The following is a 21,265-nucleotide window of genomic DNA, read 5'->3' as shown; positions in this document are numbered from 1 at the left end:
AGATATGCAGGAAAATGAGCATTAAATTTAGATCCATATCATAATACCTCTCTGTAATTAAAAATGGAACACTGCCAAACATAATACAACAAGATTTTAAAAATAATGAGCACTTCACAAGTATTATTAAAACAAACCTGAAAGAATTATACTCCAATGATTTCTAAATCTCAACTCCTTGCAAAATATCACATATCCCAAGCTCATTAAAACATAATTTGAACTGTCAATAGAGAACATCTCCAAAAACATATGTACTATAAGCAGATAGGACCACATGTGAAAAATTTGAGATAAAATCATGTTCAAAACATTTACAAATTATTCTTTATTATTTTCATCACCACCCACAGAAATTGCCAAAGCCCAAAAAAGGAACTCACCTGAAAAAAAGAATATATACTCTCAATATATGAATTCAAATAGCAGGTTGTTCCTTTCAGGCACCAAACACTCTAAAAATGGAAAAAATAAAATTGTATTAACTTATAACAAACTTATTTCCTACACAATATACAATCATTATAGCATTGAACAAGCATAAGTAATAAGATTCCCAAAATACTCTCCATTAAAAATAAATACAAAATTTCTCATTTATAAAAGCATTGTGCCACAGATATGTCACTTTTCCCCATATTAAAATTCATGCACCTACACCAGTAGGCTTTCAAAAGTAAAAGGCCAAGTCACAAAACAAAAAAAGCCTTATTAATGAAACATTGCGCCGCCACTGCGTCACTTTTACCATGGGAAAAGTGACGCACGGGTGACGCAAAGCCGTCATAAATAAGGACCCATGTCCATAGAGAAAAACTACAGAACCAGCATTATACACATGCAAGCAGTACACTTGCACAGAACCACAAAACAGCAAGAGCCACCATGTTAATATATATCCTTAATATAATAAACTTCTAAAAATGGATACATATTTCCGTGGCAAACTCCTTAGCAATATTTAAGTGACTAGACTCCTAGAAAATTTATCAAGTCATTATGCTCCTCTCCACTGCATAGCCGGCGACCTAATTCTGTGCAGTTCCTATACGACCGGCAGTACTGCGCCGTTTCCTTTACCACCTTCGTAAATTCAAAATGGATGTCCCTCCTGCCTTCGCAAACGAACCGGACCACATACAACTATTTCGACAGAGAATGCTTCAGTACTACGGCACCTTACCACTCTCAACTTTGAATACTTCATATCGATTATCATTTCGATATTCGTATTTCACCTGTGTGCAGCCTGTATTTCATTGCCTGAGCTGTGATTTCACGTGGGCCCTGGATTTATATCTCTGCAATTTGGTACCTCCTGAAGCGAATTACAATCACCTCATGAATCCGTTAATTGATCATGAACAGCTTTGTTCCGACGAAGAGATTATGGCCTTTGCAGGGATACAAGCAGTTCTGGGTCATTGGAATATATTCGCAGCGGCGCAATATTTCCTAACACAGAGCTACATCGAAAACCCACCGAGCTGCCCTATGATGGTAAAAGACGCTCCAATAATGACAGATCATGAATGCTCCTTTCATCTTCTCAATTGGATGGCTGACATGTTTTCAGATAATAACAGTGATTTCTTGTTACAAACACTTGCTGCCTATTTTGCCTACACAATGGACGGTTAACTCTTTCCTAACAGAGAACTACATCGAAAACCCACCGAGCTGCCCTCTGAAAATAAAAGAGGCTTCGATTTTAACAGATCATGAGTACTGCTTTACTCTTTTCCATTGGACAGCTGACATACTTTCAAATGATAAAAGTGATTTCCTATTAGAAGCAGAAGCTACCTATTTTGCCTAAACAATGCTTCAATAACTCTTATACAAGCCATTGACTCAATGCAAAACTCGCTAATATATGCTACATGTGCCCTAATTAATGTGTAAATTTTAAACGAGTTTTTTATAACTGTAAACGCCATTTCGCATCTCAACTGCTTATTTCCGCCTCACACGCCTCTACTCCTTTAATTTCCTATAAAATTATGTTTTTAAAAAACTTTACAGAAAAATATGTTCTTTCAACAATATTTCCATTATTACTTGTGCTGTATTTCAAATGCAATACTGCAACCTTCAAAAGATATCTCAATACCATACTTCTCCTCAATAGTGATTTGCGCAGCATCCAACAGATTACATACATGCACCAATCCGCCATTTTGTCGCTTTTGGCGCCTTTTTTTTCCCTCACACAGTAACATAACACAAACTTGATAGTGCTTCGCATGTAGACAGCTGATTGATAAAGTAATGATGTATAACCACTTGCATTTTCATATATCGTTCCTAAACTAAAAGACCAGAGACCTTCTTCCATTTATTAAAATATAATATACTTCCTTATAAGAGTGTACAATGTTTTTTTCCAACTATATTCAATTTTCTTCAACTATAGCGTTTATATTCCATGTACTACTGACAATACCAATTACTGTGTTTTTTGCAATTTCTGTACTCATATCACATAATGATTTGTCTTTAAAACAGTACATTTCTAAATAAACATTTCAAATATTCACGGTTTCTCTTTTAATCCATAATCTCAACTGAAATGATTTCATATTGAAAAACTATTCATAGGTTCCACATAACCTTAACTGTAGTCACTGAGGACCTTATTTATGAAGACCTTCCGGCGCCGGTGCCTCATTTTTTAAAATGAGAAAAAAGTGACGCACCGTTGGCGCAAGGCATTCATAAATAAAGTCCTGAATGTTTTCTCTTCTCGACCTCACTTACTGATACTAGAACCTGCAAGCCAATTACGGCCCGTGAACTCTTTCTTACTAGGTCGCGCACCGTACAGACAGTTATACCACTGTTAAATTTTTTTTTTTACTATTACCAAGCACCGCCACAGTTCCGCTTCACTCAGACTTAATCACTGCTCCCACGCTTCTACAGGCCAGACGCTATGTCGTATTTCTCTCCTTATCACCCTTTCATCTCCACAATAACAAACAGTTCTCCGCCACCCACCAGAGAACAGACTCAGATGCAGAGGCACCAAAGAGTGAAATACGACATACCCTCTGCTCTGAGAAAGCAACCAAGCGGTAATTGTCAAAGAAAACATTCAGTAGCGCTTTAAAAATACAAATGCAATTATATAATTATTTTTTGGAAACGTTCCAATCACTTTGATAGTACTATCTGTGTGTGCCTCCACAGCAAACTTCCTCAGCCCGGATTGAAGGCAAACACACAGACAATAAGATAACACAGGGCAACGGAGATGCAAAACAGAAGGGACATGAAGATACAGTCAAACAGCACAACTGAGAGAGATATTTTTATGCTCCGTTTCCAACCTCAATGTACGAACACATTTACTACACAAATCTCTATACAACCTCATGGTCAAAGCTTTTCATTTTATTTCACTCGACCACCTCCCTCACCCCACCAGTGCAAACGGCGACCAGAAACCGCACTATAATTTTGACGTCTAACAGAAACTTTGTGAATACCTTAATCATTAACACTTTAGCCCCCTTCCCCGTCCCTCTCGCCCCACCCCCACCAGTGCAGGCCACGGCCACCAATCAATCATTGTTTCTGATTAAACTATATTATACGGTACATGACAAAACAAACAGTTACGCACTTACCTTTACCAATGCTTTGAACGATGTAGAACAGTGAAAGTCACAAAACAGATATTCGTTAGCGGAACTCTGAATATTGCTTCTATCACTGCAACCAAAATTCAATGGCACAGATATCCAGTCAATACACACTCATATAACTCTCTTCAGCCGATCACATTTCCTCACGCAAAATTGTAAAATCAAATTTACATTTCAATTAGTTGTCCTTCACAATATTTTCAGACTCACGTGAGAGACACCCATCACCAACTGCCATCTCCGGCTGTTTCCATGGTAACACCTCATTCTGCACCTTGCTGAAGGCACAGGTCAAAAGTTCATGTCTCAACGTTCTACAGCAAACTTAGAAGATTGTTTTCCCTCCAGAAACACCTGCCAATCCACAACTCTGTTACATGTCTTTTTTTTCACACCCAATACTACTTTTCGTTTAACATAAACATTAACATGCAACGTACTCTTCAATCTCCACTTATTATAATCAACCAATCATTTTTATTTTTTTAACCACACACAACCTCTTCCTTTTTCTTTATTTAGAATTTCAACTTCTAACTCCCATTCCACTTCCAGAACCGATCGGAGGACGACTACAAATCCCTTGAAAATGAAGGTCTGGCTAATAGGACACAGTTATATTCACTTGAGTGAAAAATATGCAGTAAGCAGACGAATTTGCAACCTCGGCTTACCAAATGTACACATTACATGGATTGCCAAAAGAGGATTGAAATGTCACCAATTGATTCCATTGGTGAAAAATGTATGCATCTCCCAGAACCAAACCTTATAATTATGCACTGTGGTGGGAACGATCTAGGCACAATCACTGGGGTAGGTCTGGAAATGCTTCTAAAAGACACCTTTCGACAATTGATGACACTTTTTCCTCGATCTGCCTTGGTATATTCCAATATATGCCAAAGACAGAAATGGAATTGGTCCAATCAACATTGTGCACAATTTGAGAAAGCAAGGAGACATGTAAATAAATCTGTTACTGCGTTCCTCAGAGATTATAGCATGGGTTCTATTTACCACAACAACTTGCGATACCACATGCAAGACGTCTATAGGAGAGACGGTGTTCATTTCACGAATGAGGGAAACAGAATCTTCCTCTGCAACATCAGGCTCTGCATCGGTACTTACTTATAAATGCAGAAAACACTCAATTAACACAAGGACTCTTTTCAGAGCCACCTTATATCTAAGCACTCAAACTTCTGATTTATCTCCATTTTCACACTCTCGTTAATAGGTGTGCGCGACCGGGTGCGCGTACCCCGCTATTTTTTTTCGGAAAAAAACCCCGAGAAAACCTACGCAGCAAGACAATCTCTACCTTCTCCCCTTTCCATGTTTCAACGCTTTGAAATGAACAATATATTTACTCGCAGTGACAAAATGGCGGACAAAACTTCCTGATTTCCTTCGAATCGAACGTTAACAGACGTCACGCAGCAAAAAAAAATTCCGCTCACGCGCAGCCGCTTGGGTGCGCGCACGTGTGCGCGCCTATAGATATATAATTGACTTTAACTTTAATTTTCTCAACAACTACTGAACGGATTTACACCATTCCAAAAAAAGCGTAATCTGCGAACAGGACTCTACAGTTTTGCCAAATTTCTTATAAATCCATTCAGCCGTTCGACCTGTAGCCGAGTCTAAAGGTCCTATGGAAAATAACATGAAGAAAACACGTTTTGGGACCCCCCTTATATCTCAGCCCCCACTTGACGAATCCCCCCCAAACTTTCAGGAAAGGAGCACAGCGGACCGAGCCATCTTCTTTGATAAATTCACAAAGATTCATCCACCAGGGCCAAAGTTATTCCAAATAGAATGTTGAGGATTTCCTATGGAAAACAATCCTAACTATAACTACCTACTGGCGACCGCCAGTAGGTAATATATATACACACACATATATATATATACACACACACATATATAGATTTACGTATATATGAGGTGCAAGTAGGAGTTGTGTGGTAAGGGTGTCAGTCAGTAGAAAATTCTTTATTTGGCTAATGAAAGCGATAATGAACAAAATAAATACACTATGAACAATTATTAGAGCAAGACAATGGAGCAATATATATATATATATATATATATTTGATGTGATCAAGCTCCCTAGAGGAGTGAAACGCATTGTCGGATGGGCATTTGTCCGTTAATGTAATTAAAATCTTTACTCTGCCACCTATTTGAGGTTTTGGATCTGCTTTTGTAAGAATCGTTTTGTTGCTGTTACGAGCTTTGGAGGTCTGCACCTGGTGTTCCAGTCACCCATTGACGAGAGCAGGAACTATATATATATATATATATTCCAACGTAAAGGCTACCCCCAAGAGGAAAAGCCACCAGCCAGGAAGGTGAACTTGTCGTTTTTTATTTGCAAGTTACAGCTTGCTGCAGATGAAGCCAAGTCCAATTCGATTAACAGCCTGACACGTTTCATGCTCGAGGAGCATTTCTTCAGAGGCTTGAGCTTTGTGCGAGGCGCTGAGATCATTAGTCCTTAACACCTGCCCCAGTGGGCGTTGGCTTTCCCTAAGCCTTCTGGTGTTCGTAATATATATATATATATATATATATATATATATATATATATATATATATATATATATATATATATATATATATATATATATATATCCTCACGATCTCCCGACTCAACCGCCACCAGGACGACCAGAAATCAGGACACGGACCACACGGCAGGTAGGAACAAGCATTTGCAATTATTAAAGTTAGAGCTATTGGCATTGTAAATTGCAATGCCTTTTATTTATGTTTTTGCTTTTAAACATAAATAAAAGGCATTGTCATTTACAATGCTAATAGCTTAAACTCTCGCAAAAGTGAGACCTATTGCATTGCAAATACGGGACGGGCAGCTATAAGTCTCCAGCTGGACGCATCCTTCGGATGCAGTACCAGCGAGACCTAAAAGGAGTGAGGGATAGGTCTCTATCTAGGGTACAGTGCCTTTCTCTAGCTGTGGTTAAGTGCCAGTCTCTAGTTGTGGTAAAATGCATGTGTCTGGCTGTGGTGCAGTGCCTGTCTCTGGTGCAGTGCCTGTCTCTGGCTGTGGTACAGTGCCTGTCTCTGGCTGTGGTACAGTGCCTGTCTCTGGCTGTGGTACAGTGCCAGTCTCTGGCTGGGGTACAGTGCCTGGCTGTGGTACAGTGCCTGTCTCTGGCTCTGGTGCAGTGCCTGTCTCTATCCAGGGTACAGTGCCGGTCTCTATCTAGGGTACAGTGCCTGTCTCTGGCTGTGCTACAGAGCCTGTGGTCCTGCCCCCACCCCCAGAGGCCTGGAGGCCGCGCTCCCACTCGTGCTTTCGGCCGGGCTCAGACAGGACATCTTATCACTCGTGCTCCGAGGCTCCAGGATGCGTGAACCAGGATAGGAAAGGCTGAGAGAGGGGGGGGGGGGGAGGGGCACTGCAGGGAGCGGAGGGAAGGAAGGAAAGAGCCAGGGAGGGAAGAAGCAAGAGGCGGAGATCGGGAGAGACACCCAAGGAAAGTACCACGAAGGAGGGAAGAAAGTGGAGGGAGGAAGAAAGCGGATGAAGAGGAAGAGGAAGAGGGAAGGGGGGAGAGAAAGTACGAATCCTCGGAGAGAAAAACAAGCTTGTAGCCTGAGACATTGGGAGTTAGATCTACATGACCAGCAGTCCAGAAACGGCTTGGCTATTAAGGCTGAGAGACTCCTGCACTCCTTGTGGCAAAGTAAATGCATCTTAATCTTGCTGTGGCAAACCCGCCCATGTAATCCTTCAGGACAAATACAATTAGCATACCCGAACGGCATTATTATTGACACCCATATTCATGCAAGGCTTAGTTCACGTTCTTCAGCTGGTGGAGCTACGCATGCACACACAAAAACAAATTTGGGGAAAAGAAATACCACAAAAATATGGAGAACTAAGAACACTGAGCCCAACTCCACCTGCAGGGAAAAGAGCTGTGAATTCACGGTACACTGACCATCTCTGGTTAATAATTATCGAAGTTTGTGACCATGTGAGAAAGCACGAAGGCCATGCAAAAAGTGGCGATATTATCTGGAACGGAATCACTAATGTCCCCCATATAAAAAAGAAATATAAAAAAAAGCTCATACACACTCGGTTATATTCGTTGCAGTCTGGTATCTGGAGTGTTCCGACTATATGAAACAGCATCACTTCTACAAATCCCAGGCAGGAAGAAACAAGAAATTGGACAAACCGAACATTGCCGCCAATAAATTAGTACTGAAATACAAAAAAAAAACATATTGCAATAGATGCCCAGATATTCTGGCTTTGCTAGATGGGTGTCATTCAGTTTGTTCTGCTGATGACATGGATCGAACATAAATAACCCCAACTAGCATTAACATGGAGGGGCCCCATAGATTTTTTTTTCCAATATCATCAGTTATCTTGTATGCTGAATATATACAAAAGGAGTCCAGGCGCTAGGGGGTGTAATGATATGAAACGGCACAATTGTACCCAGGAAGAGCAGAACAAAAGCCTTATAGTTCCCTTCAAGTGTTTGGAAACGTGGTGGGGGGGTGTTCCTGCGTCTTTTCAATGTAAACCCTGAAATCACCCTCAATGCCAGCAAAGTGGGCACAATCAAGGGGCCAACGGTTTCAACACACGAAAAAAACACAAGTTCATTCCCATGTTTTCAAATGCAGAGGAGTCCTTCCGAGCCGTGCCCCGGCGGGCCGGCACCTTCAGATGTGGGTCACGGAGGGCGCCCCAGTGAAAGGCTGCTCCCTGCCTGGCCCCCCTATTCTTCACACAAAACGTCCCTCGTTCACAAACACATCTTCCTCGAGGCCTCTAACAAACACAAAGTTCTCCCCAAACCGCCAAAGTTATGTAATCGATGGCGAGGACCCAAAAAGGGGGCCTCATGGGCAGCCCTGCCTGTTAGCTTTAGCATAAATGAGTAACGCTCTTACCATGAGGTTCACATTTCACGTTTGTTAATTATGAGAATCTTCAAACCGCAGCGCTTCGAAGCCTCACCGTGAGCGAGGGCCCAGAAGTTAACTCACTTACCTGTTCGCTACCGTAATTGAGACTGCATTGGTATATATAGCTCGTCATGCCCCGCAGAGGCACCGAGGCGTGTTATCAGACGTATAGCAAGCTACACAGTGCGAAATGCGGACTAGAGTACACAAAAAAGCAGATTATAACTGCATGAAAACAGCTGCCCTGAAACTGTGCCGGTGTGCCAACAGAAAAGCTTTTTTGTTAGCAAAACCAGAATCTTTCTGTTTATATGGAACACTGTTAAACCCACCCAGTGCTAGTCTCGTTTTCAAAGCTACCAAGTTTAGCAAAGAAACGAACAGCGCCACAGAAAAATATAAACTGCTTTGCTCAGGCGCAATCATTTTGTTCTGCCAACTTATCTCGTGCCCCCTTAACGCATTACCGTCACCCGGCTCTCCTCTCTTCCTGGCATCATAGTAGGTATCACCCTCACAGCCGAGATCGGGGGAGGGGGGGGGTTATACTTCTTACCGCGAATATACCAAATCCTTATTTTCTGTTCTTCAAAACGCTATTAACAATGTGATGACCACGCATTTCGGCCTGCTTTCTGTTAAGTATATACATGTTGATTCTCGACAAACTGACGCGCATTCCAAGCCAGATTTTTGGGTGCAAGTTTCGTATGGGCCAGGTGCGAGGAGGCGCAGAGCTGCTTTGGCTGGAGCGTCTGGTCACTGCGCATGCGCGTTTGAGCCAGTTCCTTTGGGCGGGACTTCCGTCTTCGGAAGTCCCGCGCACGCGCCCACGGAGTGCCTGAGAGCGGGACTCCCATGCCCGAGGGAGAGCCCCGGCAACAGAAGTCCCGAATGGCGGTAAGTGGGGTTTAGTTCTAGGGGGGTGCGCTTGTGTGTGTATGTGTGCGATGGCGGCGGCGGCGGGGGGAGGGGGGTCTTTGTATGTGTGCGTGCGTGCGTGAGTGTAGGTGCGCTGGTGTGTGTGTGGGGGGTGTCTCTGTGTGTGCGTGTAGGTGCGCTAGTGTGTGTGTAGGTGCGGCGGCGATGGGGGGGGGGGTGTGTGTGTGCCTGTGTATGCGTGTGGCTGTGTATGCGTGTGGCTGTGTATGTGCGCATGCGTGAATGTGGGTGCGCGTGCACGCAGTGAAAACCAGCAAAAGAGAAGCGCGTGGCACTTTCTTGTCCTTCATTCCCCCGAGTCAGCCAGCTATAAGTCTCCAGCCTGGACGCATCCTTTGGATGCTAATTCCAGGCGAGATCTAATAAAGTGCCTTTTATTTCTCTATGCAGACATGATGCGTCTCGTCCGGTGCTCCCGGACTTGATCACATGACATGTTGTGACCCCCTAAGTGTTTAAATACCATTCCACAGCATAATATGCTCCTCCCCCTCTCTCATGGGTATGGAAAACAGACTTCGCTATTCACATTCTACCACAATGTACACAGATCATGTAAAAACATATATATAATCATTGTACGAATTGTACGTGTGATGTTATGCATAAAATCATAGGCCAGTGCCTCTATATCCTATATGCATCAAATTGTCTCGAATATATGTAAGAACCATAAAACAATGTAAACAATGAAGGGCCAGTGCCCAAATTATCCCTTATTATTTCTCATGAGCATAATTGATGTTGTAGTTGTCAAGTTTTCCCCTTGATTTAATGCGTGGAACAGATATACTAACATTTACGTGCTAAACCAGAAACCAGTGATAATTAAAAAACAAATTAATCTTGAATGATAAAACAACAATCGTGAGCATTGTTATGAAATTACATAAGAACCAAAGAGGAAATGTATTTTATTCTTTCTTCACATCCCTTTGGCTCATATTAAATTATTAAATTAAGGATTTCATAACATTAATTCTATACCTTAAATAGAAAAGTGCTCTAAAGTGCCAAGTGCAAGACGCAAGGAAAAAGAATTCAGTAATTCATCTATCTATGAAGCTGATACTATACATCCATCTTATTGTTACTACACGTGCAAACCACAAAACAGAAAACCTCCCACTCATAGACACCGAATAAAAACCAGTAAAACTGTTAAGTAAAACTAGTTAAAATCCAGTAAAAACAAGTTGAAAGCTCAACTGCCATGACATCCACACGTATAAAAACAACAAGATAAAATGGATATCAAATAAAACTTAAAACCTCCCACATGAGAATAAGAAAATTCATTGTGCATCCACTGGTCCCAGAGGATGCTGCTAATCAGCATGTAACAGAATGTAACTATCTAACAATAAATAATTCAGATGGCTATAAAAAGGTATATAAATCTTCCCCTGTATTTAAACCATTAGGCATTTTATTGTCAAACTGCATAATATATCGACTTTCCAGCTGGAGTAACTTTTTATCCCTATTACCACCCCTTATGTCTTTTGGCACCGCATCTAAAACAAAATAAATCAGGTCTTTAAGATCATTATTATGAACAAGTTTAAAATGGCGGGCCACAGGGTAGCTGGCGTCCGAATTAACAATGGCACGTAAGTGCTGTAAAATGCGTGTAGACACAGGTAATTTTGTACTGCCTATATATTTAAGTTTGCAGGTACATTCTAGAACGTAAACCGCAAACTCCGTTTTGCAGTTGAAGAGACTGTTCAATTGATATAAATCAGTCGAAAACGCATCCTGGACCTCCCTTGTATTTATCCCAAATTTGCACGCTCGCATGAGCTGCATTTCACGAACCCTTTTCTCTTGGTTAACCAATCACTTTTAGTTGTGGGTTTAGTCTGGGTCTCAGGCATGGCTCTATCCAAAGAATACCTCATTGATGGAGCTCTACTGTAGGTGATACTTGGAGAGTCATCTATTTCAGTTGATAAAATCATATCGGATTTCAGAATGGGCTAGCTTTTGGTTATAATTTGTCTAACACATTTGTGTTGACAATTATATGTCGTTATTAACCTAACAGGTGCCTTTTGGTGGAGACCTGTCCTGTTGAGACCACTAGAGGCATCTGATTGGACCTCATTAGGGTTTTGGCCAGTCTCTATGGTATCAAGCTTGGATAAGGATTTATTGAGGTCCTCTATCTTATAGCCTCTGGCTAAAAATCTTTGCACAGATTCATTTAGACAAGTTTTTAAATCATTACTGTTACTGCAGATACGCTTTATCCTTAAAAATTCCCTGTAAGGTATACTTTTTCTTAGATGTCTTGGGTGGGTGCTTCTGGCATGGAGGATGGAATTACCAGCCGGGGCTTTTCTATGGAGCTTCGTATTGATCTTATTATCCTTAATGTATATCTCCACATCAAGAAATTCTACTTTTTCCCTGTTGATACTAGCCGTGAAACTAAGATTCATATCATTGACATGGATAGTGTCCACAAATGCCTGCGCAGATTCAACAGAGCCCTGCCAAACTACACAGACATCGTCTATAAAACGCCACCAGGCAATAACCTGATCAGGAAAGGACTCCAGCAGGATGCGCCTCAAGACATGTTCCTCCCACCAGCCCACATGCAAGCATGCGAAACTGGGGGAGAAGCATGCCCCCATGGCCACACCCCGGAGCTGTTGGTATACAGATGTATTGAATAGGAAAAATTGTTATATAAGCATATCCTGATCATATGCAGTATCATTTTGTTATGTTCATAATATTTGATATTACGTTTGGATAAATAATATTGTACTCCTGTCAGACCTTTTTCATGATCTATGCTTGTATATAAAGCACAAATATCCATCACAATAAAGCAATAGGAGTCACACTAGACTAATTCATTAAGCTTTTTCAAAAAATGGCCAGTGTCTTTTATGTATGACTCCAAATTCTCCACATAATCTCTAATAAAAAAGTCAGCGTATTTAGAAATAGGTTCCATTAAGCCCCCTTGCGCTGATATAATCGGTCTTCTGGGTACTGGATTTGTTTGTTTATGCACCTTAGGTATTAAATAAAGCGTGGGGGTGATGGGATGGTCTATTTTCAAAAAGTTGTATTCTTCCTTATTTATTAGGCCCATCCGTTTCGATTGGGCTAACTCTTTGAATACCAATTCCTTAACTTTATTCAAATAGTTGAACGTGACCTTTTTATAACACAATGCATCATCCAAGTGTTTATTTGCTTCTTCTATGTAAAGATCTCTCGGCCACAAGACAATATTTCCACCTTTGTCTGCGTTTTTAACAATGATACTGTTGTTATCCTTAATTTTCTTCATCAATTTAGTGTATTGTTTTTCCTTATAACTCCTGTTAGGTTTTTTGTTTATCATCTCTCTATTCAGTTTCTTTAAATCCTCAACAACAACATCACTGAAAATGTCAATGGCATCGCGTGGCATGACAGGCATGAACGTTGAAATGGGCTTGAATGGACTCATGGCAGAGCTGCTACATGCAATGCCCATGCTCCCCAATTCCTGTTGCGTATTTACAAATTCAGTCTCTTCATCATCACATGCCAGAGATTGCGCTATTCTCAATCCCGCGATATCAGAAACCTGTAAAGTCTTACTGGGTGCACTTTTATCAATGATATTGGTTGCTTGTTCATTGGCTTTTTTTAATTTGTGGAATTTGATCAGCTTCAGTTTGGGTGTATTTAAAGCCGGTTTTAGGACAAAAAGAGAGACCTAGCGCAAGTAATTGTAATTCCGCAGTGTCCAAATCCAGATTGCTGAGGTTTATTACAGTATTGCTATTTTCAACATTATCCGTTCTTACTGCGTTTTCCCTCTCCCTCTTTTGCCTCTCCAATTCCCTTTTACGTTTCCGCCTCTTGTTGCGGTGTTGGGTACGTTTGGACCTTGTTTTTGTTGTTGTTGTTGTGGTATCCGAGGTCGCACTGTTTGCCTGGGATCCTCTACGATAAACCCCAGTTCTTCAGATGGAGTAAAACTGACTTGTCCCAAGTTAGCTATCACGTCATCCTCTGATTCCACATTACTACTGAAGGAATTCATGGAATTAGTTTCCGCTTCAGATGACAACTCATTAGTTACAATTCCCATTAATGCCACAGACGGCTTTGGTGTCACTTTGGCTGTTAATGCCTTTCTCTTTACATTATCAAATTTTCTAGAGAAGGTAAATATTCTTCCTGTCTCATAATCCCTTCTGTCTCTGGCAAACTTGTGGACTTTTCTTTCTTTGATTATCTTCTGATGTTTGTCCAATCGTTTTTTTATTATTTCTTTTTCCTTTTTAATTATGTCTTGATTTTCGAAAGTGCCCAACTCCAATAACAGAGCGTCAATCTCCTTGACTATTTCTGCTCTATCTATCTCGGCGTACTTGATAAGCATGCAAACCATATTCATGGATGCATCTAAATTATTAGTTGCCCATTCCTGTAGCATTAGGGGGTTGGGTTTTTCAAAGGATGGCGCTATCAATACCCTCAACCCCCTAGGCACTCTCCCGGCTTCTTTATACTTTTGGAGAGACTTGCTCTCCCACCACCTGGTTAATTCATTATTTTGTAGTTTTTCTAGTTTTTTTTTAATGTTGTCTTAACGTTAGTTTCTTTCCTGTTTTCTTGCGCATTGGCACTTTGTTTGTCTTTATCAATATTAGGTGTGTTGGAGAACAAGGCTTCTGCCATTTCTTCTCGGTCATGAAGCTCGTCAGATGCTTCAGCCATTATAGCTTGTGTGAGAGATTTCTTTAATATGCACTGCAGCTTTAAATGGGCTCGTTCATGAACGCCTCCACTACTGCGATATCTTTGATTCTCCCGTATCACCTCTCCCGGTATTAAGTCAAATGTGCTTGACGCTTAATGCAAAACGAGCACGCTCACCTCGGATGTCTGAAGTCAAACCACACTAATATATATATATATATATATATATATATATATATATATATATATATACATATACATATACACACACACACAAAACATATACAATTTACAAATATACATTTTCCTAAAACCATATTTAAATTTAGGATAAAATTGATATGTGGCTCTTTATTAAAAACAAAGTCTATAAATATCGGCATGTATAAAATTCCTCAATAATAAAAACAATTGTGCACTTCATCAAGGAAGGTACAAATTCATCTACACAGGAGACATCTTTCTCCTAACTCTTAAAACGTCAGAGAAGTAGCGGACAGCTCTGAAACAAACCATGAGCGAAGAGACCATTTGCAAGTATAATAATGCTGGCCTTGCTTGGACAAAATGGCATGGGCTTAAAAGTGGAAGAATGTATTTTTTACCCAGCGGGACATAAAATTCCCAAAAAAGAGTAAAGTGCAAAGTGTCCTGATCAGAAAAATTGTCACATGGACTTCAAATCTGAATCTGTTTAACAGGAAACGATGATGGACCTTATTGACAAGAGACAGATGAGGATACGCCTGTAGGCAAGGACTAAGTGTCATGTAGACTCTCAACGTGAGCTTAACAATTTCCACATCTTCCCTGGCATGTAAGTGTATATTTATGCTGTTGTGCCTCGAGGTGGCCTAAAGGTGGGTGTCCTCGTATTGTCTGGAATACCATTAATAAACACACTTACAGTTCTTTGCAGGGCCTACTGAAGGCCTTCCACCAAGGATCTGACTCTTCAGTCGAGGTCACCGACTGGTCCATTGTTTTCTATAAATGGAGAAAGAGAAATATCACAAGCCCTTTATGAAAAAAAGCCAGCAAGAAAAGTGGAATCTTTGAGGGACATATGGGAAAGAGATATTTTAGAGGAGGGCAGGAAAATCGGAGGCCTTCTGAGGCAAGAGAAGAAAGAAAAGGAGTGAGCAATGGGTGACACAACGCACCTGATAGAACTCATAGGTCACTCCTTCTCCAGCCTGCCGACACCAATTTTGAATATTCACCTCAAAGGCCTGCAACAGTACAAAGACCAACAGTAAAAAATATCGTAGACGTGAGGGGTAGGAAGGGTTAATCTCTAAGCTGCTAGACTAAGACACTAGCAAGAAATAAGAAAGCTAAATGATAAAAGACAAATTAGGTTGTGAGTTAATATATGCAAGGAAAGTAAACAAAACACAAGAAGATGCAGACAAAAATGTTCGACAAGTTCAATCTGCCCATTCCCATTTCCTTGCCTGTATATTTATTTTTTAGTGCAGCAGAAGGACATCGGGTCCAGTTTATAGTTTGAGTTTTACAAAAAAGAAAATGTATCACCAGGGGCGGCTCTTCCACTAGGGCGGAGGAGAGTCACCCCACTGCTTTCTCCAGTGTGAGAAGCAGAAACATAAAATGGCAATAACTTTTAAGTTTGGATGCGGGCGGGTGTTCGGGGCTGCTCTGCGAGCAGCCAGGGGAGGGGAGGAGTGGTGTGCCCACTCCTGAGGGCGCAATGACTGTTTGCTCAGCCCTGTGGGGCCGCCCAAACGGTCATGCACACTCTTCCCTTTCTCAATGCAGGCTGCAATGTAGCCTGCATGGAGAACATGCCTCCCCGTAAGCCCCTAGCTGGGTGGCGGCCCTACCAAATCACAACCCTGCCATTGCATCGTTGAGATTGGCTATGGAGAGGGAGCCTGACTGCCTGCTTCCGGTTCCTGCCGAGACTGAGTAATACAGACTGTCCCTCCTTCCCTTGCAACCATACTCTGCCCGCCCCAACGTTAGTACTCAGGTCACAAGTCCAGCCAGATAAATATTCAAGCGTAACTGTCTGTCTGTTTCTGCTTTTCAGGTGTTCCACTTTCAAACCAACGCTGTAGATCAAGGTTTCTTAGAATATTCATTGATGTCCTTCATTTACATACGCCAGACACTGTTTTGGTCCTGCTACGTATTCTCCATTTTCCCATCAAGTGCTCCCAAAACAACTTCTGTTAACCTTGTTCTCTTCACTGCCTTGTCACACGGTCTATTAACTATGGTTACTGGATAGGATAACCTCAAAATTCTTTACCTCTTGGACACAGTGTAATGCCTCATTTGCTGTTACATGTTCCTCCTCTGGAAACGTGTACGATTACCTGCTTAGATGTTAAAGCTTATGAAAGCTTTTTAGAAATAGGGACCATATTTTCTATTGCTCTGCCTAACCTATTTCCTAATATTAATTATTGTGGGAGAGAGAACAAGAAAAAAAGAGCGAGAGAGAGAGAGAAAACAAAATGGGCATGATCATTAAATATCACATCACACTCCACAGCACAATAAGTTTACTTTTGAGTTTCCACCCTCGCACTGAGAGATACATTAGATCCAGGTCAGCGAAAAGGAAGTGGAAGCTCAACAGCTGCATTAACCCTGCTCCTAGGCAAAGGTAAAGGAACACCAGGGACTATTTTAACGTACATTTTTTACAATGGGTTTTTATCTCGCTGCACAAGTACCATTGTCTGCTCAAGTTTAACTATTTAATTGGTTGTATGACGGTACAACGCATGCAATTACATCGCATGCCTTTGACACACATTTTTTAGCCTGCATGTTTTTACCGTGAAAATACATTTCAAACGCATGAAATACCATACATTGTTTTTATATTTAAAAACAATGTATTTGTCGGGGAGACCCCCACCAACTTACCTTAAATGCGTGGTATTGGCATGCGCTTTAAATGCATATTCGCTGTAAAAATATGCGTGCCAAAAAATGCGTGGTAAAGGCTTAACGAGGTAAAAACCTTGTTATAAAGGCTGTTTCCTATTTAATTACCCTTCTTCAGCATGGTTTGTGCCATAAATGTGCTGCGAAAATGTTCCTTAAATTTTTCAGTGGGAAGAAAGGCTCCAAGTAGACCCCAATTAACTAAAAGAATTCACTTGAAGATTTCTTTCAGTAAGAAATTGAGGGGCTGCTCTCCCTTACTACACAATGCAGCAGAGAAAGCAGCGATTCTAAGAGAGACTGGGACATGACGGAGAATGTTCCCAAACCTAACTCCGCACTGCCAAATGCCAGAACAGGTCATAGGGGAAGAAACCACCATCCTTAGCTTCCGGGAGTCGATGGACTTCAATTCTAGAAGAGGTGGTAGAGTCCTCTCTGGGTGTCAAACTTCACTCTTCCAATTCCCTTCTCCCTCAGCAGCAGGGGCCGCATCCAACACTTTGGAATCACCATAACTCAGGACTGATGATGTTCTCGATTGAGAAATTCAGGAGATACCAGAGTCAGCTCTGTGACCCAAGTTACTCTTTAAACAACGCTTCTGCAGGGCCAGACTTGGGATGACCCAGAAGACGTACTGGACGCTGACTGGGAGCACACTGATGACTGTCACAATAACTGATCACCATGTTTACTGGCACAGTGATGCAGGTGCATTCAGGTTTTAGCATGGGGTTACCAAAACGAGAAATGAAGTTTTTAGATGATATGACAATCTAATGGTAGGTAGGTGATGCGGTTTAAAAGTCTCAGTGTTGTTAAACATTTTGAAGAGGGTTCATAAAATCACTTACACTCATTTTTTAGTCAGCTGGGTCATCTACCTATGCTTATTTATACAACTAAATATTTGTGGAAAACATAAGTAGGTGACAACAATATTTGTCATAATGACAGGCTAAGATGCATAGTATAAGCTGGCAATATTATTTGGTCACTATTTTGGGGACATACTGAGAGAAAACGTGTTGCCAGGACACATAATAGAAAATATTTGTGCTATTTCCACATTCAATTCAATTCAATTCATAACCACTTTATTCGATTTTTCAAAAAATCATAAAAGTATGCTATATACAATAAAAACATTTCAACAATTTATAAAATGCATACAGTACATTCAAATATCATAACATAACAAATAAAAAAAACATATAAAAAGGTTTCCTCATTTGAAATCCATAATTTATAGTCAATATAATTCAGCTATCCTAAAACCCCCCATGACTACAATACAAGTCTCTTCTTCCTACTTCGAAAGGATGCAACAAGAAAACTTGCCACACTATACATTGTTACAGGTGATTCCAATAGTAGCAAAAAAGGTAAAGCAGGTTTTGCCTGTATAAATGCTTTCTCTTTCAACAGGGGAACAATACACTTCCTTCTAGCATCGTGATAGAAAGTGCAGAACAGCTTGAAGTGCATGGTATATTGTGATGAAAAATCATCGCATTTACATACGGCCGCATCTTCAGGTTTGGACCACCCAGGTTGTTCACTTAGAACCATGTGGATCTGATTAAACCGGAGCTTTGTTAAGAGCCATCTATGGAATGGATTAGTGAAAACTGTTAAGTATGGTTGAACGGATAGGCAGGAAATTAACATATAATGGGCCCTGACAGTGGGTTTACTTAGTTGTTTTTCCTCCCGCTCTAGTTCCTTGTATTTAGGGAAGTTAATTTTAACCCAAGTCAAGTCTGCCTTTTTCAGTCCAGAAGGATTGAAAAAGATCTCTGGACGCCCCATTTCTGTTACTGTCTGCTTGATGTATGCTAACCATTGAATGTCCTTAGCCTTATCTAGGTTTAAGCAGTCCTTAAGTATTATATGGTTCAAGGTAAGATTAGTGTTAATCCAAACTCTGATCCACAGTAGGGTGGGTGCCATTGCTATAGTGTCGCTGATATATCCCATCCCCAACTCCTGATGGACCGAAAAGGTAGCGGTCGATTGGGGGAGACCCAAGAGGGAGCGAAAAAATTTATTTTCTTCCCTTTGGATAGTGTCTCCTTTTACATATCCCCTAAGGCCCGCACCATACCTAGCTATTGAAAGTGTCTTTGCCTTGTAAATAGCTATCAAAGCTTCACATGGTTTCCTCCCCAGTCTACTCGTGAAGCTTACGATTGCATTAGCGGAGCTTCTTACCGCTTTTGTCTTTGATGTTATTTGCGGGGACCAGTGTCCCTTGTTGTCAAATACCACCCCAAGGTATGTGAAAACCTTTACACTTGAAATGACTTCCTTGTTGCAATAGAAAGTCTTGGTGGTGTTTTTGCTGGTCCCAATAGCCATAATGTGGGATTTGGAATTATTCACTACTAGATCAAGCGAATTCATGAAAACCCCTAAGGAGTCAAGCAATCTTTGCAACCCAAGAGGTGTACGTGCTACCAGAGCAGCGTCATCCGGTATAAAAGTACAGGTATAGGGGTACCTCCCATATGCGGAATGTCGAGGGACGCAGTTAGCAACCTCTCCTCCAGGGAATTTATGTACAACGTAAAGAGCATGTGGGCCAAGATACAACCTTGGCGTACACCTCTCCCAGATTTAAACCACGCAGTGCATTTGCCCTCCTGTGTCATCCTGATGGTAGCCTTCAGATCTCTATGTAATTCTGATAAAAAATATACCAGGGATGCATCAAGCCCCAGGTTCAGTAGCATAGTCCACAGCCTTGACAGGTCAAAGGCTGTGGACAGGTCCATAAAACCTAGAAAAATGGAACCTTTGGCTGCCCTCGTATATTTCGACACAATCAGATGTAAGTTTAGGCATTGGTCCTCCGTACCTCTCCCTGAGCCATATTGGGAGTTGGATAGGATGTCATTATCCATTGTCCACTGTGTTATTTTGGCTAGGACCACTTTCCCCACGATCTTAACGGAGGAATCCAATAAAGATATCGGCCTATAACATCTGGGATCACCCCTTTGGCCTTTCTTGAAAAAGGGAATAATAGTTGAACAAGACCATGTTTTTGGGAAACCTAGTTCAGAAACTGAGTTAAAAACATTTGCAAGTAAAATTGCCCAGAACTTGGTGTTAGACTTCTACATATCGGAGGGAACCCCATCCGGGCCAGGGGCTTTACGCCCTGCTGTGCCCTCTATCGCAACCTCGATCTCTGCTACTGTAAATCTTAAAGGTGGCAAAGGATGCAAACTACTTGGTAACAAAAACGGCTCCTGTACTTTGTTGCTCCCATAAATTTCCTTAAAATGATTTAGCCAGCCTTCCTCCTCAATATTTGTTTCTAGGACAGTGTTCATTGTCTCAGCAAATAAAGGATTATTGATAATTGCCCAGAACTTGGAGCTCTCCTTCATGGTGGCTGATTCCATTAACGAGTCCCAAGCATCTTTCTTGATTGTCTTTTTTCTTTCCCGCAGGGTCGATGCATATTCTTTCCTAAGGTTTGCGACCAACAGCTTGTCCCTAGGCTTATTTTTGAGTGCTTTCATTAGTAGACTATGCGCTTTGGAGTAAATCTGGTCAAACCAACCTAGAACTGTTGCGGCTTTCCGCTTAGTTTTGATTGTCAGTTCCATGGATACCCGTGCACAAATAGCCTCGAATGCTGCTATTACATCGCCCCCAAAATTTGTCGGGTCTTTACAGATGTTTATTTCCCTAGCCACCTTTTGTTGAATAGTGCTAAAAAAGTCTTCAGGGGTCACCTTACTCCATTTCAGTCTCCTTCCTTGATCTTTACTCTTTACATCTATCGCTATCTTAGTAAAGGAGTTTTTGTTCAAGAGGCCGAGGGACCGATCCAGAACGAGTATGACCGGGTTGTGATCACTATACCCGCTAGGGATGGCATTGTAGGACACAGCATAATTTAACAGCCCCGGTGACAAGAATATATAGTCAATAATTGACTCGCTATCTCGAGCTTTATATGTGACAACTCGATCGCTCTGGTTTAGAAACCCCACCTCAAACAGATCGTTAGATGACAGGAGTTCTTCCAT

General features: G+C 41.3%; 1 protein-coding gene across 1 annotated transcript in view; it reads right to left on the bottom strand.

The window, feature by feature from the left end:
* ACY1 (aminoacylase 1) overlaps positions 1 to 21,265 on the bottom strand; it is a 170,758-nt gene that overhangs the window by 36,063 nt on the left and 113,430 nt on the right. Inside the window, exons 12-13 of the mRNA XM_086938731.1 lie at positions 15,455 to 15,523; positions 15,199 to 15,278 (exon numbers count right to left, since the gene is read on the bottom strand). Coding sequence (XP_086794857.1) covers positions 15,199 to 15,278; positions 15,455 to 15,523 — 149 coding nt within the window. The remainder of the gene's footprint in view (positions 1 to 15,198; positions 15,279 to 15,454; positions 15,524 to 21,265) is intronic.

This window comes from Lissotriton vulgaris, chromosome 9 (assembly GCF_964263255.1).
Source record: "Lissotriton vulgaris chromosome 9, aLisVul1.2, whole genome shotgun sequence".
NCBI classification, from domain to species: Eukaryota; Metazoa; Chordata; class Amphibia; order Caudata; family Salamandridae; genus Lissotriton; species Lissotriton vulgaris.
The sequence above is the reverse complement of the archived record's forward strand: the minus strand, read 5'-3'. Positions and strand labels throughout refer to the sequence as shown.